The 20,824-nt window shown below is 36.1% G+C and overlaps 1 protein-coding gene and 1 pseudogene across 1 annotated transcript; both read left to right on the forward strand.

Moving 5' to 3' along the window:
- The first annotated feature begins 647 nt into the window (after nucleotides 1-647).
- On the forward strand, nucleotides 648-5,567 carry LOC127170051 (BOLA class I histocompatibility antigen, alpha chain BL3-7). Its single transcript, XM_051117802.1, has 6 exons — nucleotides 648-746; nucleotides 3,609-3,855; nucleotides 4,148-4,438; nucleotides 4,582-4,710; nucleotides 4,824-4,871; nucleotides 5,008-5,567. Exons 1-6 carry the CDS (start codon nucleotides 741-743, stop codon nucleotides 5,028-5,030), a joined length of 744 nt encoding a protein of 247 aa, XP_050973759.1. The 5' UTR covers nucleotides 648-740; the 3' UTR covers nucleotides 5,031-5,567.
- Nucleotides 5,568-11,457: 5,890 nt separating this feature from the next.
- Nucleotides 11,458-20,077, forward strand: LOC127169313 (zinc-alpha-2-glycoprotein-like; annotated as a pseudogene).
- The last annotated feature ends 747 nt before the right edge of the window (nucleotides 20,078-20,824 follow it).

The following is a 20,824-nucleotide window of genomic DNA, read 5'->3' on the forward strand; positions in this document are numbered from 1 at the left end:
GACATTGAGCTCTCTCGACCACCATAGAGGGTTTTTCCACACCAGCTGGATTCATGTTTTGTTTTTCTTGCCAGTGCTCTGGGTGAGTTTGATAGGAGGTGATGTTTGCAAGGGATAAATGGCTAAACTATGTAGGCCTATAGCTTTATTAAGTAAAAATGCAACTTTTCAGAACTAATAAACAGAATTAACACTGCTATTTTGCCATGTCAGTCACAGTGCTAACTGTCTGAACAAATAAAACCCCTCAACCTATTCTACATCAAATGCTTGACTTATAGTGATAGCACAGGTAGCATCAGTACCCCTGCTTCCTATACACAGAGTCTGTGTAGGGCACCAAAGGGAACACTATCTCATTTTCACTGGGACATCAAATGTGGAGGGTCATGATTGCATCCATTCATGATTTTCCTAGGTAATCTGTATTATAAAAAATCTGAAATGATTAAACATAAATAGCTAAAAATATGATAAAAAAAAAAAAAATAATAAATAAATACAGCAATGAGATATTGAGCAAATCTCACTTTTTTAACCAAGACTGGAAAGACCGGCAAGACAAGGAAGGAATTTCAAACATTTGCGCAAGTGACTTTTTTTGTGATTTGTTGTTGGAAGGCTGTAACACTCAACAAGAAGATCATCACAGTCTACAAACAGTAAGCTAAAGTGCAGAGATTAATTTACTGAGAGAATGCAGTCTCTTGTGTGTCTTTTGTCATATTTGACAGCTGTTAATGCAGGTAAGTCACTTTACAGCTATTTTTGTGATCATGTGTAAATGAGTCCTGTGACTGTATACGAGTCTGGGGCATGAGAGATTATCTTGGGCATCAATTTTCCTTTCTCTAGCTAGATTGTATACACTAACTGTCTCTTTAGTAAATCAAATGTAAGTTTCAGTGATATCTTTATTTACTAGTAACTGGTAACACTTTATTTTGATAGTCCACTTTAGACATTCTACTAACAGTAAGTAACTTTGCAACTGCATGTCAACTAGTCATTAGAGTATTAGTAGACTGTCTGCTTAATATCTTCTAACAGTCTTCTAAACTTTGCAGGTATATGTCAGCTTACTCTACTAACCCTAAACCTAACCTAATAGTCTGCTCTAAGAGTTAGTAGACATAGTTGCAAATTAATGAGAATTAGTTGACATGTAGTTGCAAAGTTACTTATAGTTAGTAGAATGTCTAAAGTGGACTATCAAAATAAAGTGCAACCTAATAAGTTTGTTACAACATGTTTAGTATGTACTTAATCTGAATATGGTCAGTTTATAGTTTTTTATCAATCAAAAAAGGGGAACTAAGTTTTAAGGAATGTTTAGCCTAAGAACAAATGGTTTTTTTTTCAATGTTTTACAGTGATGTGAAACCTGTTACTAAGACTTATTTGATAAACTTCTTTTTTAGAACATAAATGGTGTGTTATGCCTCTATACTCCTGGCATTCTTTTCTGGGGAGCAGATTTTTGTTTTTCTTATTATTTATGTACAATTGCATTACTCTAAGCAGTTTTAGAACATGCAACAGAAGAGACAGACGGAATCAAACTATTTTTGGAAGGGTAGGTCTATGACATCATGGGTGGCATTTGACGCAGACACATAAGCATTGGGCTATAAGCCCAGATTCTGCACATAACTTCCTCAATTTGATCACATGAATTGCTGAGCGACTATCTGCTGGAGAGACAGAGAAGGAAACTGCACAATCCAGCATTCTCTATTACAGGGGTGCTCAACCCTGTTCCTGGAGATCTACCTTCCTGCAGAGTTCAGCTCCAACCCTGATCAAACACACCTGAACCAACTAATTAGGATCTGAAGGAGTTACAGACAGGTGTGTTTGATCAGGATTGGAACTAAACTCTGCAGGAAGTTAGATCTCCAGCAACAGCATTGGGCACCCCTGTATTAGACTATTATTGTACGGTAAGAAGATACATATTGCATCTGTAAGAAATAAAGAAAAGATCTCAGCATCACAGGCACGTATGTGTAGCTTTGCGCTTTACAACAATAGGAAAAACAGACCCTTCCTCTATGTACTATGTGGCACTGCTCCTCAACCAGTCTCTTGTAATCTCAAGATTACTGCGGTTTTCTACTGGTGGGACTGCCACTGAAACAGCACCCATACCTCAGATCACTGATATTGTTTTTTTTTTCCACTTTTCACACTAAAGAACTGAGAACTGTGGACCCTTAATGAGTAGTTATAATTAATCATTGTTTTACTGAAGTATTTATTTTGTTATGCATATTTTAACAAATTAATAATGCAGCTGCTTAGACAAAAAATGTTATCCTTGTCTTATATCAATGGAACTCTCACTTTTTGTGTACATGGATCTAATATTAAAACTGTAAATTTATGCTATTCAGCTTTTAATGTTGTCATCTTTTCTAAAATCTTTGTAAAAATTTATTTTATTGTTGTTTATTTATCTACTATTATTATTTTTTTATTTATTAATATTATTTTATTATTTTTTTTTTTTTTTTTTTTAAGTCTTCCAGAGGTGAGATGGGTTGGGGTGGGTTCTAAATTAGCAGAGTTGCTTTTTGTTTTATATTCTGTTCCCAGAAGAAAATTCAATAAACAGTTGTTAACCAAAAAAAAAAAAAAAAAAAAAATCCTTGTCTTTGTCCATGTTCCCACAGGTTCTCATTCGCTGATGGTTTTCGCCACATACATTACTGGACCGACACAGTTTCCTGAGTTCACTCTTGTGCTGATGTTAGATGATGTGCAAGTGATGTACTATGACTCAATATCAATGAAAGCTGTCCACCGCAGTCAGAGTAATTCAAGTGATTACAGTGGTGTTAGTATATTCAGTGAAATATATGACCTCATGAAATTTCGGATATCTTATCTTAAGGACCACCAAAATTGCACAGATGGTAAATGCAACCATATAAATTTTATTACCAGCAATCAAACATGTAATATTAAGAGATTGTGGGGCATCCACTCATTTTGCCAACACTTGTTAGAGTTATCTAACATTATCACATTATCTCCCAGTTTCACAGATAAGGCTTAAGCTTAGTCCCGGACTAAAATGTAAGTCTGAGTTGTTTCAACTGAAAGAAACTTGCACTGATTGATCTTGAAATATGCCAGTGTTCCTGTTTTGTCTCAAGATGCACACCAGTAATATTTATAAAAACAATGTCCTAATTGAACTATGGCCTAATCTTGGCTTAGTCTAAGCCCTGTCTGTGAAACCAGCCCTATTACTAATAATTAATTTTCTTGAGCTCTTTTTAGAAGCTAAATTATGGTTGAACTAGCAGCATACCCTCTTAAAAATAAAGGTGCTTCATGATGCCATAAAAGAACAGAAGGTTCTTTGTGGCAAAAGAAGGTTCTTCAGATTATAAAAAGGTAAGAAAGACATGGTTATTTAAAGAACCTTTGACTGAATCGTTCTTTGTGGAACCAAAAATGGTTCTTCTATGGCATCACTGTGAAGAACCTTTTAAAGCACCTTTATTTTTAAGAGTGTATGCTATTATATAATCATAAAATGTATTTTCATTTTACTATGTCAGTGAAGGCTAATCTGTCTGCTTTCCATCCATTTTAAGATTTACATGTTTATCAGAAACATGTTTCTTTCATTGGATGCTTTTAATGGACAAAATACGGAAGAGTTCACCTTTGATGTGGTAAAAAGAACTATGCAAATTAATTTACCATGGATGAGAATAAAAGGCATGGGTCAGATGGAATGGCTTCATGTGAAGTTCCTGTATGAACACGTTTATCATCCTGTTTGCATGAAGGTTTTGCGCACATTCCTGGAAAAAGAAAAGAACACTGTGATGCGAAAAGGTAAGTCAGCGGTAGTTTAAATAAAAATAATAGTTCACCTCAAAATCAGGATTCTGGGCGAACTTTATCAGATTGTCTCAACTTTCTATACATCATTACAATCATTACAGATTAACTATTTAAGATATAACTGAGCATATGAACATGAAGCAACTTAAAAAAGCATGACTGACAGTAAAGACTAAATGGGATGCTTTAAAATGACATATTATCATCTATACATAACTGATGCATAGACTCCATCGGTTTTGTCAGTTATACTGTCCACTGTCTCTAACCTTTCTTTCTAAAGTGAAACCCAAAGTCAGACTCTTTAGGAAGCCTCTTACAGACTCTCAAGGGCTTCAGATCAGTTGTCTGGCCACTGGATTTTACCCTCGTCACATTAACCTGACCCTGTTCAGAGATGGTCAGCCTGTGGATGATGATCAGATCACAGGAGGAGAGATTCTGCCCAACGGAGACGGAACTTACCAGATGAGGAAGAGTTTGCTGATTGGTGAAAAAGAGCTACGTGAGGAACATAAATACAACTGCACAATGAAGCATCTCAGTCTGGACAACAAACTGGACATTTCGTTTGGTAAAGAAAAATTAACAAACAATCATTGGAACATAATTTTCAAATATATGGTCTCCAGCGGTAACAGTCCAAATCTGTTGACAGTCAAAATCTTATGAGTTTAAACATTTGTTTTCTGACTGATTTTCTTGGTTTTACCACAGATGAGGATCTGGAAAAATCTGACTTCGGATCTTCTGCTCTATCTATAATTATCAGTGCGTTGGCGTTCTTTTGTGTGGCTGTTCTTATCATAACTGCACTTATCATATGGAGGAAGAGACGTACTGCTGGTAAATGTCAAGTTCTCATTCTTAATTTGTTTACAAAAAAGCAACCTAGCAAAGCAAAGTTTATTACATCTGAGGCAAAAGTTAAACTTTACCATGGTATAAATCTTATTCAGAAATAGGCTCCAGTACTTCACATCAAAGTGGATATTCACCTACTTCAAGTAAGTTCTTCAGAGTTTAACAGAAACAAGTTTTTGTGAATTTGCACCACAATAGTAGTCTTTTTTCCACGTTTAACAACAAAACAATTTAAAGTGACAGAATAATATCTGAACTTTAAATTGTTTCACTTTTCAGCTTCAGAACAAGAAACAACATGAAAGATGAGTCCATTTATGGCCCCGGAACACAATCTTGTTATAGAACACTGTTTCCTGCTATTACCGATTCAGACAGGCCTTGCAAGTGGGTTATGCCATGACAGCAACCACCTGTACACCACCTGTATCTCAAGATTTAATTACAGTTCCAGAGAATTTAATATATAGAATGTAAAGTACAGTTCCAGAGAATTTAATATATATACAGCCAAGCACAAGAACAGTTTCTTCCCCCAGGCAATCTATTTAATGAACAGTTAAATGTTCCCTCTATTATGCAATAAGAATGTGCAATAACCTTATATTTGTTTGTTACCACCTCCATCCTGGTACATCCCTGCCTCTCATTCTATTCTATTCTATTCTATTCTATTCTATTCTATTCTATTCTATTCTATTCTATTTATTCTATAGTCTACAGCACAAGTGTACATACCACTTAATTATTTCTCATTTTATTTTTCAACTTTTTGTCTATTTATATTTATAAATGTGTATTTTTATTCTCATTGTATTTTCATTGTTTGTGTGTTGTTGTTGTTGTCTCTATGTCATGACACTAAAACAAATTTCTTGTATGCACAACCATTCTTGGCAATAAAGCTCTTGCTGATTCTGATTCTGATTCTGATATAGTACTGAAAGACTTTTTGATATTTTCATGACTGCATTAAACATGTCATATACACAATTGCAAATGTTTTTCTCTTTTATTAAATAATCAAGTTTAACTGGCATGAACATCACTTTAAAAGTGGAGAAAGATGACAAGATTTTTATTGGATTAATTAATCTCAGAAATATAAAATCTTAACAGAGCCTGTAAACTTTTTTTTTTTTTTATAGCCACTGTATTTGTAGGACAAGTTTATGCATAACTAATGGCAGTTGTAGTATTTGGGCCAATCAGACACAAGGTTGTTCATTAGATTTACCAAATCAGTTATTCATTAGATTAACAAATAATCACAGACCCCTTTACCCAATCCACAACACTGGCTGCCGGGACATCTCTGATGGCTCACCAGGCCCCTGGTTACCATGGCAACCAGGACACCTCAGCCAGACCAGATAAACTTTACAACCTAATATGTAGAGAGAATCTTCCCCTACTTAATTCACTTTAAAACAGACACATACTGCTATAGGAAATTACTTGTATTCATTCACAGACAAACCTTTCTTTGACCTTCCTATCACACATCAGAGGGTTATTGTGTATAGTATTACTGGCCTGTATTTTGTCTTTTGTAATGTGTCCTATTTCATGCATGTGTTATAATAGATCACTAGTTAGTATAACCCCATACCATCAAAAAAATTGATCGAAGTTGTCCTAAGACAAGGTTTTGATCCACTTCAAATGTTGACTAGGGGAGCGCAGGGCACAATCTAACACTTTTTGAATTTTTCAGTTTGTGAAAATCCACGTGGGGTTCAGAATATAATTTTTATCCATGTTAATTTCACACTTGTCTAGTACAAATATGTCGCTTTGTTTCATAATTACAGTGTATATGTTTTTTGTTATTTACCTCAAAGTGAAAAGTGACAACATGCCCCGTAGGTGGGGTAATTGTAACATTACCATATGACAGCTTAAAATGTTATTTGATCGAATGAAAAAAATATACACAACAAAATAAAATATTTTGTCAGTAAAATAAAATAAATTAATTTACCTATTGAACAGTGCTGTTAAATGCCAGTAGGCCTACAAATATCAATATGATATAAGAATAATGTAATAAAGAATAAAAATTATCTTGATTTCATCTTGTGGTTAGTTTGGGAAAAACAATAGGGGACCGTTTTACCCCACTCTACCCTACATTTCAAACGATTTGTAATAACAGACAAAGCTGCATTGGCCATGTAATAAAAACAGTCACACTTATGTGGTGCGACATTACTGTCAGATTCAATATAGCCAACAGAAAAGCATTGTCGTTTAGTTTTAATCTTTCTAAACATCCTGTGTCGAATTGTTCCTTGTTTGTAAATGAATCTGTAGTAAAATTAATTGAACAAAGGACCAAGTTCTAACAGTCAGTTTTTTTTTTATTTTAAAAAAAGTTTATCTACTCTTTCCTAATGTTGGGATCAGAAAGAAGGCAATGCAAAGACTGTTTTTCCACAACTTGGCACTGCACAGTGTCTTGTTGTATTTGGAGCAATCTTTATTGTTTGGTTTCTGCATAGACCTGCATTCGCCTCTCATTATTTAAACTGTATGTGGCAATCGGTGGGCAGGGCTAAACAGGCAGCAGTGTAGTAGCAGGCTTTGATCTTCTTCTGCAGAGGCGGAGTTTAGCCACAATATTACACCACAGAGTGGCACATTCCACAACCTGTTGTTCTGGCAGATTGTTTTCAGTATAACCTGTTTTTAGACTAACAAGAAAGTTTTGAGTTCTGAAACTTACAGGACGTTTTTATAGTGCAATGACCTCTTATGTGTCAAAATATCAAGGGAATTTTGTTTGGTCTCAGTTTAAGGCAAATTTTGTATACACCAGAATAGGAATACGCCTCATGCCGACCATTTAAGCCTAAACTTTTCTTGACAGTTGACTGCGTCAGTGAGTAGATATTTTAGACTGCAGGGCGGGGTGTTTGCCAAACTGGTTTGGGAAAGTACCACTATTAAATATATAAAACTGAGTAGGCAGATTTGGTTCCTTTAAAAATGATAAACAGTGGTGGAGCCTAACTATATGAAAATATGCAGTACGTGTTTGGAAAAAATGGATTAATTTCCTCAGTAAAAGTTTTTTTTGTGTATCTGCTGACATGCTTTACAGTCGCCAAAGCAGGTAAGAAAGTTATTTTCCTTTAGATAATCTAACATATATCAAATAAATATGCAATTTTGATGGTTTACTTTAAAATACTATTAAAAAAAACAGTAATTATACACTGAAACCAACTATACAAAAAATATTTCTGATCTGCTTTGGTTGTCCGTCTCCTATAGTGTATATGTACGGCTGTCTTCTTTAGTATAGCATTCCAAATGAAATTTAATTTAGTGACTGATTTAATAGTGGATCATGTGAGACAATTGTTTTTTCTTCTTGTTCAAACTGTTTTCTTTATGTTCAAGGAGTAATGATTCTTGTGTCTGAACAATTACAGACAAGACTGAAAAAATCTTTTAAATGTGTTGGTACTTTAGGAAGTTATATAAAGCTATAGTCAGTGTTGTGAAGGTTACTTTGGAAATGTAATAGGTTACAGATTACAAGTTACTCTATTTAAAATGTAATAAGTAGCATAACATTTCAATTACTTTATTAAAGTAAGGTAACTTATTACTTTTGATTACTTTTCTAAATATCTAACATTGTTAATCATTTTGAAACATTTAAACCAGGCAGAGTTAACCTTACAGTAGCACTCAACACTGATTACTTTCAGACTTTTAAAATCCTTTATCACTTGAATTAAGATTATAATTGTCACAGTCGTCAGCTGGTGTGCCCAGGATGGCCACCAGATGACACTGTTTGTGTATGCACATGACTTGTGTTGTGTTTGTTTGGTGCCATCTGTTTCTCCTGCCTACTGTCTGACCCCACCCATCTGTTACCTCATTGTTGTTTCAGTGATTCCACCTGTGTCTCCCTCATTACCAGCCCTACTTAGTCTCTTTGTGTCTGTAGTCCTGTGCTGTTTGTTATTCATGTATTTGTAGTGTTGGAAGTTGGATGGCCCTGTGTTGTGCTCTGTCCTGACCTGCCTGCCTGTTTTTCACCTCGGGGTAGTTTTGTTTTATTTTTGCATTAATTAAAAGCCCACTTCCCCCTGCATTTGAGTCCTCACCTCGTCTCTCCAACTGACCCGTGACAATAATAAGTAAGGGATATACATCTTTATTTTGCGATAACAACTGGCTGGACATACATTATCCCACTTATTACACAGCTGCTTGCCACAAAAGTTAATAATTAGACACAAAACACTGATCTGAGTTGAAATATTTGAACGCAAAGCTTCCATTAGGGAATCAGTTGCTAGCAAGTGGCAAGATGGCACAATTAAGAAATTGTACACATAATATTGAATTGAGTTTTAATATTTGATTAGGTAACCAGACGCAAAGCTTCCACCAATAAAAACTATCAAGCGTATAGTGCAGACTTAAGGTGCCCGGATGATTATCGGGGAGTAACATACCTTGGAATGTCATGACTGACCAATCAGAATCAGGCATTCCACAGAGCTATGTAATAATTTAATTTAAAGCACAGCCACTACAAATTTAGACTTAACACCTCTTATTTACTTGGAGATCATTCTGAGGTTAAATACAGATTTGAAATCATAAGAAATAGTTTATTAGCTATGATACTGGTTTTGAAATTAAATGTTTGCATAGTTATGACAGGAAACGCTGGCATCTAACAATGTCTTGGGAAAAAAAAAATCTTAAAAAGTAAAGTATATGCATAAACACAAATAGGAAATAAAACAGTTATTGAATAAGCATTTGTCCTATTCTGTGTCCTAAACTCCTGAAACATTGGTGTCTCATTTTAGAGCAGTCAATGCAATTTTGGAAAAAAGTCAATTAAATCTGTATGTAGGTGTGTGTATGTGAAAAAAAAAATTAGATGTAACTCCCTTTGTAATCATTAACATTTTCAAAAGTAACTGTAATTTAATTACACATTTTTTCTCAGTAACTGTAAGTAATTACAATTACATTTATTTTGTAATTAAATTACGTAATTCCGTTACATGTAACTAATTACTCCCCAACACTGGCTATGTCATTATTATAGCTTTAAAGTGCTTGACGATACAAGCTTGTTTAAATGGTGGGAGTGGGGTAAATTGAGTTAAAAGGCCAGTACCCCAACTTACCCATTCTTATATTAAAGTATTAATTTATTGTAATTCTACATTGCAGTCTTATATTTTATCACTGAAATGATATGACATTTAATTTTAGACTAAAAACCATTATGCCATGCTTATAAGACAGAAAGGGCTGCAGCTCCTATTGTGGACTTGTGGGCAGAGCAGTGGGCATACCTGTCAACACTCCCGTTTTTCTCAGGAGTCTTTCGTATTACACACCCATCTCCGACACCCTCCGGTTGTTATTTCTTCTGGGAAATTTCCGCTATTTGTATGTCCCAAACCATACAAACAGGGTTGTCCAGTTGCCGGATCTTGTATGAAATGCATCCTACTCACACAATCAACACATCATACAAATTTTAACCCATTTGTGACCTCAACCTAGTAAACTACAGCCCATTGGCACTGTTAATATCCACGCAGCTAGTAGACACGTGAAGATGAATTAAGCATCACTGGTAGAAATGGGAGGAGAACACTCAGGTGGTGCTCCGGTAAAAAACAAAATATGGATGGAAGAGATTAATTTTTTATAGTTCGGATGAGACCCATGCCTTTTGCAAAGTGTGTTGCACTTATTTTAATAGGCTCGGACACAGTGGGAAAAATGATGTTACACATTAAAGGAGAAGTCCACTGCCAAAACAAAGATTCACATATAATTTACTCACCCCCTTGTCATCCAAGATGTTCATGTCTTTCTTTCTTCAGTCGTAAAGACATTATATTTTTTGAAAAAAAAAAAAAACATTTCAGCATTTTTCTCCATATAATGGACTGATATGGTGCCCCGATTTTGAACTTCTAAAATACGGCTTCAAACAATCCCAAATGCGGTTGTAAATGATGACGATCCCAGCTGAGAAAGAAGGGTCTTATCTAGTATAATGATTGGTTATTTTCATAAAAATAATACAATTTATATACTTTTTAATGTCAAACACTTGTCTTGTCTTACTCTGCCTGGACTGTTTTTTTCCGGTTCATGACAGTTAGGGTATTTCGAAAAACTCCCATCTCATGTTCTCCCTCAACTTCAAAATCATCCTATATCGCTGTTTTACATTTTTTGTTAAGAGTGTTTGATCTTCTTTGCATGTTCACTTTGCAAAGACTAGGTCGGTACTTCTGCAGTGATGTAGGGTGATTTTGAAATGATTTTTGAAGTTGAGGGAGAAAATACGATTTGAGTTTTTCGACATACGCTAACTGTCTTGAGTCAGAATACAAAGCGATCAAGGTGAGCAAGGCAAGAGGAGCATTTGAGATTAAAAAGTATTTAAATTGTATTTTTTTTTTAAATGAATATAACCAATCGTTTTGCTAGATAAGACCCTTCTTCCTTGACTGGGATCGTTTACAACCGCATTTGGGATCGTTTGAAGCTGCATTTAAACTGCATTTTGGAAGTTCAAAATCGGGGGACCATATCAGTCTATTATATAGAGAAAAATGCTGAAATATTTTCTTAAAAAAAACATAATTACTTTATGACTGAAGAAAGAAAGACATGAGCATCTTGGATGACAAGGGGGTGAGTACATTATATGTGAAACTTTGTTTTGGAAGTGGACTTCTCCTTTAAATGAAGTGCACATTATATTACAATGGCACAATCACGCAGTCACCAAACCCTCTAAGATCAGATTTAAGGCCATAAAAAGTCTTAAACTGTACAAGAAAGTCTTAATTATGATTTCATATGGTCTTAAATTTGGGGACAGAATGTCAAAAAAGTTTATATAGCTTTTATGATTAAACTCTGAAAGGTGATCACTGCAAATGTTGCGGGGAGCAGGAGAAAGCAAATGACAAGGTAACAAGTGAAACACTATGGCTATATAAACACATGAGAACAAAGGGACCAATAAGTAACCAAGGCAACAAACAAGGAAGGGGGTATGGTCAATGAGTGACATAGGTAACAAACAAGTCAGAAACAGAAACAAAACAAAAAGCCAAGGTGGGAAGTGGAGCGGAGGCAGACCCGGGGAGGGATGGAGCTGGCAGAGCTGGAGTCCACCACAGCGGCACAGAAAATCACCTAGACAGGGCAAAGCGTGCAGGGAACCAACCAAGGTGGATGGGCAGAGAGTTTAGGGACAACCTTTATGGTCATGTCAAAGCAAGCAAAGAGTTTATGAACAACCTCTGTGGTCACGGTCGTGTCTGAGCAGGCAGAGAGTTGAGAGACCACTTTTGTGGGCACAACAGAGCTGACAGGGAGTTCAAGAGTGGTCGGCACCACCTATGGAGAAAAAAAAGGGTGAGCGGTGTGCAACTTAAACACTTAAGATGGCAGTGGACATTACCAGGAACACTGCAGATGGTGTAAGGACCTCCAAGAGCTGAGTCGGGACCACCAGACTTGAATTGCTAGAGCTGCTGGGCTTGAGATGCCAACCACCCGCACCAATATCAAAGGAGGATCTGCACACCAGGCTTGTCTGCCCAGAGACGAGTCCAAGATGGTGAAGGCCAAAAGTTAGAGCAGCAACCCAATGCGGTGCTGACAGATGACAAGCTCATGGAGGAGCTGGCAGTGGAAACTTTAATGGAGGAGCTGGTGGAGTTGGATGCCTTGATGGAGCCAAAGGGAAACAGACCAATGGTGGAGCCCTAGGTGGTGCAGTTCAGGATAGAGGTGGTGCAGTCAGGGAGATGGAGGACTAGAGGTAGTGAGGATGACAGTTGAGCCGAAGAGGTGGAGGCACTAGGCAAGGCTGCAGGCACAGAAATTCCCAGCCGAGACAAGGCGGAGATGGCAGGATGAAGGATCCTGCTGAAGACAAAGGGATGACAGGCGACGGTGGAGATGAGGGAGTGAGGAGTCACAGTGGAGCCGACAGGACAAGGCGGAGTCCTGGGCTTGAAGGGTCAAGGTGGAGCTGAAGGCTACAACCCATTAAAACATGCATTAATTACAGATATATGAGCCTAAAGCAAACAGGTTTCCAGAAATAGCAACAACTTTTGGACATATGACTGCCTTAAAGAGTTTACGTCGTTCGTTAGTTATATCATTAAATGGTCTTAATTTGACCCTTCAAGAGAAGAACTCCTTAATGATAATCATCAGGGCCAGCTAAACATTAATGAGGGAATGTGTGCGCTGGATGGGCTGAATGTGTCCCCAGTCAGCCCATCCAGCGCACACATTACCCCATTAATGTTTAGCTGGCCCATTAAATTTGAATGAATGATTTAAAAAATTCAAAAATTAACATTTTGCAGCAGAATAGTATAAATAAACTCACATGTTGCTATTCATAGGCCTGAATCTCATTTCATTCAGTCTTAAAGATGTGACAGAATTCACATACAGTTCTTGTTATGTTTCCTCTTTAAGGATGTTTGCGTTTCACGCTTTGCTAGTTCATTAAAGCGATGGCCGGTTCATGGCTTTTTATCCAATTTTAATGTTGTCTGTGTTCATTTGTTCGCACAAACACCTACAGTTTTACCTGAATTTGAGTTTCACATTTAAAAACATTCAAATCTCTCTCCACTCTGTTTTCACTTTCCAAGCTACTGAACTGTTCCCAGTGAGCAGTTATATATACAGTTGAGGTCAAAAATTTACATACACTTTGCAAAATCTGCAAAATGTTAATTATTTTACCAAAATAGAAGAGATCATACAAAATGCATGTTATTTTTTTTTTTATTTAGTACTGACCTGCATATATTTCATAAATATTTCAAATGTAAGATATTTGAAGATGTTGAAGATAGTCTGCAAGAGAAAATAATAGTTGGATTTATAAAAACCAAAAAATTATTATTATTATTATTATTATTATTATTATTATTAATGGTTAGTGATATTTGTTCATGAGTTGTTCAGATCACACAAATTCTTTGGTTTTTTAGCATTTTTGTGTATTTGAACCCTTTCCAACAATGACTGTATGATTTTGAGATCCATTTTTTCACACTGAGGACAACTGAGGGACTCATATGCAACTATTACAGAAAGTTCAAACGCTCACTGATGCTTCAGAAGGAAAAACAATGCATTAAGAGCCAGGGGTGTAAACTTTTGAACAGAATAAAGATGTGTACATTTTTCTTATTTTGCCTAAATATCTTTTTTTTTTTCATTTAGTACTGCCCTTCAGAAGCTACAGAAGATACTTACATGTTTCCCAAGAAGACAAAATAAGTTAAATTTACCCTGATCTTCAAATTCAAAAAGTTTTCACCCCCTGGCTCTTATTGCATTGTGTTTTTTTCTGAAGCATCAGGGAGCATTTGAACCCGGTTGTCGTCAGTGTGAAAAGATGGATCTCAGAATCATACAGTCATTCTATGAATGCTGAAAAACCTAAAAATTGGTAGGACCTGAAGGATTTTTCTGAAGAACAGCAGGCAGTTTAACTGTTCAGGACAAACAAAGAACACATGAACAACTATCACAAAACAAAACAAAGCGCAAACAAAGAGCTGTGGATCATTCAGGTAACAATGCAGTATTAAGAATCAAGTGTATGTAAACCTTTGAACAGGGTTTTTTTTTTTTTTTTTTTATAAATTACTATTATATAGTATTATATACAGTATACAGTATGGCCCTTAGTGTTACAACATGTCTCATATATACAAATTTTATACAAGTTTTTTTGTGTATTCACAGGTTCTCACTCTCTGATGGACAAACACCATTTCCTGAGTTTAGTGTTGTGGTGATGCTGGATTATGTGCAAATAGTATATTACGACTCAGTCACATGGAGTGTTATACATTGCAGTCCAAGTGATTCAAAGTACCAAAATAAAGAGAAAAGTGATGCTGATGTTGTATTTCTTGGCTTCTATAACACAATGAAAGATCGGGCAGTTTATTATAAGGAGCATTTAAATCACACAAATGGTGAGTGCTAGCCAACACATTGATTATATTGTACATCATTTTTATAACAAATGTAAAGTTTCTTGAAGAGCTTTTGATGTATAAGTAAGAAAAATACACGTGCTAGAAACAGTAATGATTAAATGTATTTTCAGTCCACATTTTGTATGTATATTGTCAGTGAAGACTAATGGGTCTTTTAAAGGGGTCATCGGATGCTAGTTCACTTTTTCATGTTGTTTGAACATTAATGTGTGTTGGCAGTGTATGTACAAATCTACCCTATAATGATAAAAATCCATGCAGTGGTTTTTAATTAATCTGGCATCACACCGACAGAGGCCGCTCCCATGATAATTGATTGACATGAGCGTCTTACCTCAGATCAGCGATCGCCTTTCCTAATAACGTGCTAGTTAGTAAGTTTAGTGGCTAAACGTGGCTAAAGTAAACAGGCTCGTCACTCAGAGAGAAGAGAGGGGCGGGGTGAGCAGAGCTCATTTGCATTTAAAGGAACAATCCCCTCAGAATGGGATGATTTTTGCAGCGCTCATTTCGACAAGTTAAAAAGGGTGTTGTTTTACACAACCATTGAGAATTTTTAAGAAAAGTATATTATAGACTTTTCATTAAGACCCTAACTTGTGGAAAAATGGGCATCCGATGTCCCCTTTAAGAAATTAATTTTCTTTCTATTCATTTGAAGGTGTACGTGTTCAACAGATAATTTTTGGATGTGAACTGCTGAATGATGATAAACCTGGTCTGCTGCAGAGATGGGATGCTTTTAACGGACAAGAAATAGGAGAATACACCTTTGACACAGAAAAAAATGATATCCAGACAAAGATAATATGGGAGCCATGGGGCCAAATAACAAGACTTCATATAAAGATTATGTGTGAAAATATTTATCAACCCATTTGCATTAAAGCTTTGCGTAGGTACCTGCACATAAAAAAGAACAGCGTAATGAGAAAAGGTAAGAGAATCAACAATATCAGAAAAATTACTGACTCATGCCATGAACCCAACAGTTTAATGTTAACAGTTAAACAGTAAAACATCTTGTTTTTTCTCTGTAGTGAAACCCAGAGTCAGACTCATGAGGAAGATGCTCCCAGACTCTCAAGGGTTTCAGATCAGCTGTCTGGCCACTGGTTTTTACCCTTGTCACATTAACCTGACCCTGTTCAGAGATGGTCAGCCTGTGAATGATGATCAGGAGGAGAGATTCTGCCCAACGGAGACGGAACTTACCAGATGAGGAAGAGTTTGGTGATCAGTGAAGATGAGCTACGTGAGGAACATAAATACAACTGCACAATGAAACACCTCAATCTGGACAACAAACTGGACATTACATTTGGTAAAGAAAAACTAAAGAGGTTTAATATATATATATATATATATATATATATATATACAGGTGCATCTCAAAAAATCAGAATATCGTGAAAAAGTTCATTTGTAATTTGTAATTTGTTAATTTGTTAGGGCCCGAGCCCTGAAAGGGGCTATTGTTTTTCGTTGGATTCTTTGTTATTATTATTATTACGACTTTTTTTTGTTCAAGGTTTTGGGGGGTTTTGGGGCCCTTAATATGCTCAAAAACTCTTGAAAATTGGCACACATCTTGGAATCTGCGGCCATTAGGGCCGGGCAGAGACTGGTACATGGGCGTGGCAAGGGGACTCTACAGCGCCCCCTGGAATTTGGAGGGTTATATAGCACACATACTTGCACGTACACATATGAAACTCGGTACACATATAGAACTCTTCAAGTTGAACAACTCACACACTCTATGTCATTAGCTAATCCCAACAGGAAGTTGGTTATTTTGGGTTTTGTCAAAAACGCATGCTCTGGAATTTGATATACTAGTCCTAGGTTTTTTACCCAATTGTGACCAAACTAGGTCAACCTGATCTCAAGACATTGGGGATAAAAAATTGTGAGGGGATTTTTGATATCTCGAATGGTCTAGCCGTGGCGAGGCATTGAAATTATGGCGAGAAATGAGAAACAGGAAATGGCTAATAACTACTGCACACATTGTCTGATTCGGATGAAACTGTGTGAAAGTGTGTCTCTTTTAAAAATACTTTGATATCACATGGTTATTTTCACCCGATTTGCTTCAAACTTCATCAGAATAATGTCAAAACACGGCCGATGAGAATCTGTAAAGGGGTCGTTGATGCATTAAATACTGTTGCCATGGCAACGTGTCAAACTTTAACATTTGTTTCCTGTGTTTTTGGGGCACTTAATAAGGTTGGATTTTCATGAAACTCAAGACACACATTAGTATTAATGATAGTTAGACACTGGCAAAAGCTCATAAATGGGCGTGGAGGAGGCGCTCTATAGCGCCACCTTTTGTCAAAAGTGGGGGGGTTAGTTTAAGCTACAGACACCAAACTTGGAATGTATATTGTTCTCATTAAGCCGGACAACTTTCTAATTTACATCCATTAGCTGCGACCAACAGGAAGTCTGCTATTTTGATTTGAATGTGGATTTTTGGAAAAATCAGGCTATAAACAAATTCATACTCCTCCAAGCAGGAACAAGTACTTCACACCAAACTTTGTCAACATGATGCCAACATACGGAAGATGTTAAATTGTGAGCGGATTTTTTGAAATTAGCAGAAAAAAACGTAATATTAAAATAACATAGAACTAGTCATTTAAAATAAATGCAGTTCCCAAACACTGTAAAAAACTATTAAACAAAAAATGTCATACATAGAACTAGTCATTCTGAGAAGCAAATCAAGAGGCTGCAAAAACATTTGAAATATCACACTTGTAAACTAGCTGATGAAGACTGTAATACCAAGGATGAACACAAGATGACCTCATAGGATAAGGAATCTTTTCCAGCTCATTCTCAGTGTATCAGAATGACTGACAAGCACTTTGCTTTTAACCCTTTCATTGCTGTAACCCTTCAATCCAAACTGCCACAGGGTTACTGTCAATGTATGTGCCCTCCGGGCACCATTTTTCTGATGGCACCAGGATTGCGGATGCGCTGGGGGCGAGGGCCCGTCATTGCTGCTTGCAGCTATATTTTTGTTTGTAACTTATTTAAAAAACTAAAACTTTCATATATTCTAGATTTATTACATGTAAAGTAAAACACTTCTAAAGTTTGTTTTGTTTTAATTTTGATGATTAGAGCTTACAGCTCATGAAAGTCAAAATCCAGTATCTCAAAATATTAGAATATTTACGTTTGAGTTTCATTAAATGTTCATCCCTACAGCATAAATTCCGGGTATCTCTTGTTCTTTGAAACCACAATAATGGGGAAGACTGCTGACATGGCAATGGTCCAGAAGACAATCGTTGATGCCCTCCACAAAGAGGATAAGTCACAGAAGGTCATTACTGAAAGGGGTGGCTGTTTACAGAGTGTCAAAGCATATTAAATGCAAATTTGACTGGAAGAAAGAAGTTGCGTAGGAAAAGGTGCACAAGCAAAAGGGATGAGCGTAAGCTTGAGAAAACTGTCAAGCAAAGTCGATTCAGACGCTTGGGAGAGCTTCACAAGGAGTGGACTGAAGCCGGAGTTGGCGCATCAAGAGTCACCATGCTCTGACGTCTTCAGGAAAAGGGCTGCCAAGCCACTTCTGAAACAGACACAATGTCAGAAGCATCTTACCTGGGCTAAGGAGAAAATGAACTGGACTGTTGCTCAGTGGTCCAAAATCCTCTTTTCAGATAAAAGTAAATTTTGCATTTCATGCTGAAATCATGATCCCAGAGTCTGGAGAAGACTGGAGAGGCACAGAATCCAAGCAGCTTGAAGTCCAGTATGAAGTTTCTGAAGTCAGTGACGATTTGGTGTGCCGTGACATCTGCTGGTGTTGGTTTACTGTGTTTTATCAAGTCCAGAGTCAATGCAGCCGTCTACCGGGAGATTTTGGAGCAGTTTATGCTTCCATCTACTGATAAGCTTTATGGAGATGCTGATTTCCTTTTCCAGCAGAACTTTAGCACCTGGCCACAGTACAAAAAACACTTCCAAATGATTTGCTGACCATGATATTACTGTGCTTTACTGGCCAGCCAACATGCCTGACCTGAACCCCACAGAGAATCTATGGGATATTTTCAAGAGAAAGAAGAGAAACAGTCAATCCAACAATATACAGACAATATGAAGGGTCAATAGTGCCTCAGCAGTGCCACAGGATGATCGCTTACATGTCACACTTCACTTCACTGATGCTGTAATTTGTGCTAGGAGCAGGGAATTTGCTGTAATATATGCTGCTGACCAAGTATTGAGTGCATAAATGAACATACTTTAAAGATCTTGAACTTTTCTGTTTTCCAAAACTGTTTTTGGATTGATCTTAGGAAATACTCTAATATTTTAAGATACTGGATTTTTTACTTTCATGAGCTGTAAGCTCTAATAATCAAAATAATCTAATCAAAATTAAAACAAAAAATGTTTTACTTTACATGTAATAAATTTAGAATATATGAAAGTTTCAGTTTTTTAAATAAATTGCAAACAAAAAATGAACTTTTTCACGATAATCTAATTTTTTTTTTTAAAATGCACTATATATATATGCTTCCTGTTGTTTTGTTTTGTTTTCTGCTATTACTTCTTTAATTCACCACATTTTCAGATGTGGCTGAATCTGACCCAGGATCATCTACTCAGTCTGTAGTTGTCAGTGTGCTGGTGTTGATGTGTGTGGCTGTTCTCATCATAACTGCACTCATCATATGGAGAAAGAGACGTGCTGCTGGTAAATGTTTTGTACAGTCCAGGTTCATTACATCTAATGCTCAATCAGAAAGATAAAACAAAAAGCAGTTCCTTTTCAGATCAAAGTTTAAAGTTAACTGTTTTATGTTTTTGTAGTGTTACTCTGTATTCAGCATGGTTTAACTTTGTCATTCTTATTCAGGACAAGGATCCGAGAAGTCACAGAGTGATTACTCTCTTACTCCATGTGAGTACACTGTTTTATGAAGTAATATGAATGTAGTATGTTAATTCTATGGTTAATTTTGGAAACTTTCTGGAAATGGCTACTTTGGAAATGGCTATTTTTTTCTCTCTCTCATTTCAGCTTCCACGCATGATTAAACATGACAAGTGAGTCTATGACCCAACATTAAAGTCGAGACAACATGCCAAACATAAAAATGAAATCAGATTATTATCGAATTATAAACAATACTAACAGTGTCTCATTCACTGACGATGAAATCTGTGATTTTGAGCCAAATTGTGAGTCATTGTGTACTTATTTTAATTGAAAAAAAAAAAAAAAAAAAAAAAAAAAATAGGAACAACTGGGGGAATTCCAGAAAGTGAATAACTCAAAACTTACTTGCTTTTTGGTTTCAAACACCTGTGGAAAATTAGTTCAATCAACCTCCCAATCCCAAGTTATTTCACACACACAATAGATATAGATCGATCAATAGATATAGCTTAGATCAATACATCCCTCAACATGAGCCACTTGATGGGTTGTTGGAGAGTTGGTATAGCTATTACATACCCTTAAACTACCTCAGTTTTTGGATCCGAAAGTTGAGGTTAGCGGTTTATTTTTTGGAAATTTTCCCAGATATGTCACATAACCTGCTTTCTGGAATACCCCAAAATATTTATAAATAGTTATATAAAATGTGTTAGGATTTTTTTGTTGTTGTTGCATAGAATAAGTGCATAGTGTGAAATGCATCATTTAGGACACAGCTAATAAGAATATCCTATTTAAATCTAAGTGATAAAAATGATCAAAAAGGTCAAAAATAATCTAAAAGTAATCCGTACTAGACTATAGACTATACTTTAAACCCTTAAAATGAATAACATTTCTGCAATCATTTGAACTTTACTGATTATGTAATAATTACTTTGTTTGCCATGGGACACAGAAGGCATTTTTTTCCAACATTTTTATATTTGCTATAAAATGGGTGGGCCTATGTTATGTTTGAAGGGTAGGTTAAGGGGTATAAAAATTAAAATCATTTATCAATAAAATTATATAAATGCACTGATACAAGTAGTTTAACGTT

Source organism: Labeo rohita, chromosome 8 (genome assembly GCF_022985175.1).
Source record: "Labeo rohita strain BAU-BD-2019 chromosome 8, IGBB_LRoh.1.0, whole genome shotgun sequence".
Classification (NCBI taxonomy): Eukaryota; Metazoa; Chordata; class Actinopteri; order Cypriniformes; family Cyprinidae; genus Labeo; species Labeo rohita.

What these genes read in the sequence shown, in the direction of transcription:
- LOC127170051 (XM_051117802.1), top strand. An exon ending in CAAACTGGACATTTCGTTTG is followed by an intron (nt 4,439 to 4,581) that starts GTAAAGAAAAAT and finishes GTTTTACCACAG; the next exon opens with ATGAGGATCTGGAAAAATCT. An exon ending in TGGATATTCACCTACTTCAA is followed by an intron (nt 4,872 to 5,007) that starts GTAAGTTCTTCA and finishes TTCACTTTTCAG; the next exon opens with CTTCAGAACAAGAAACAACA.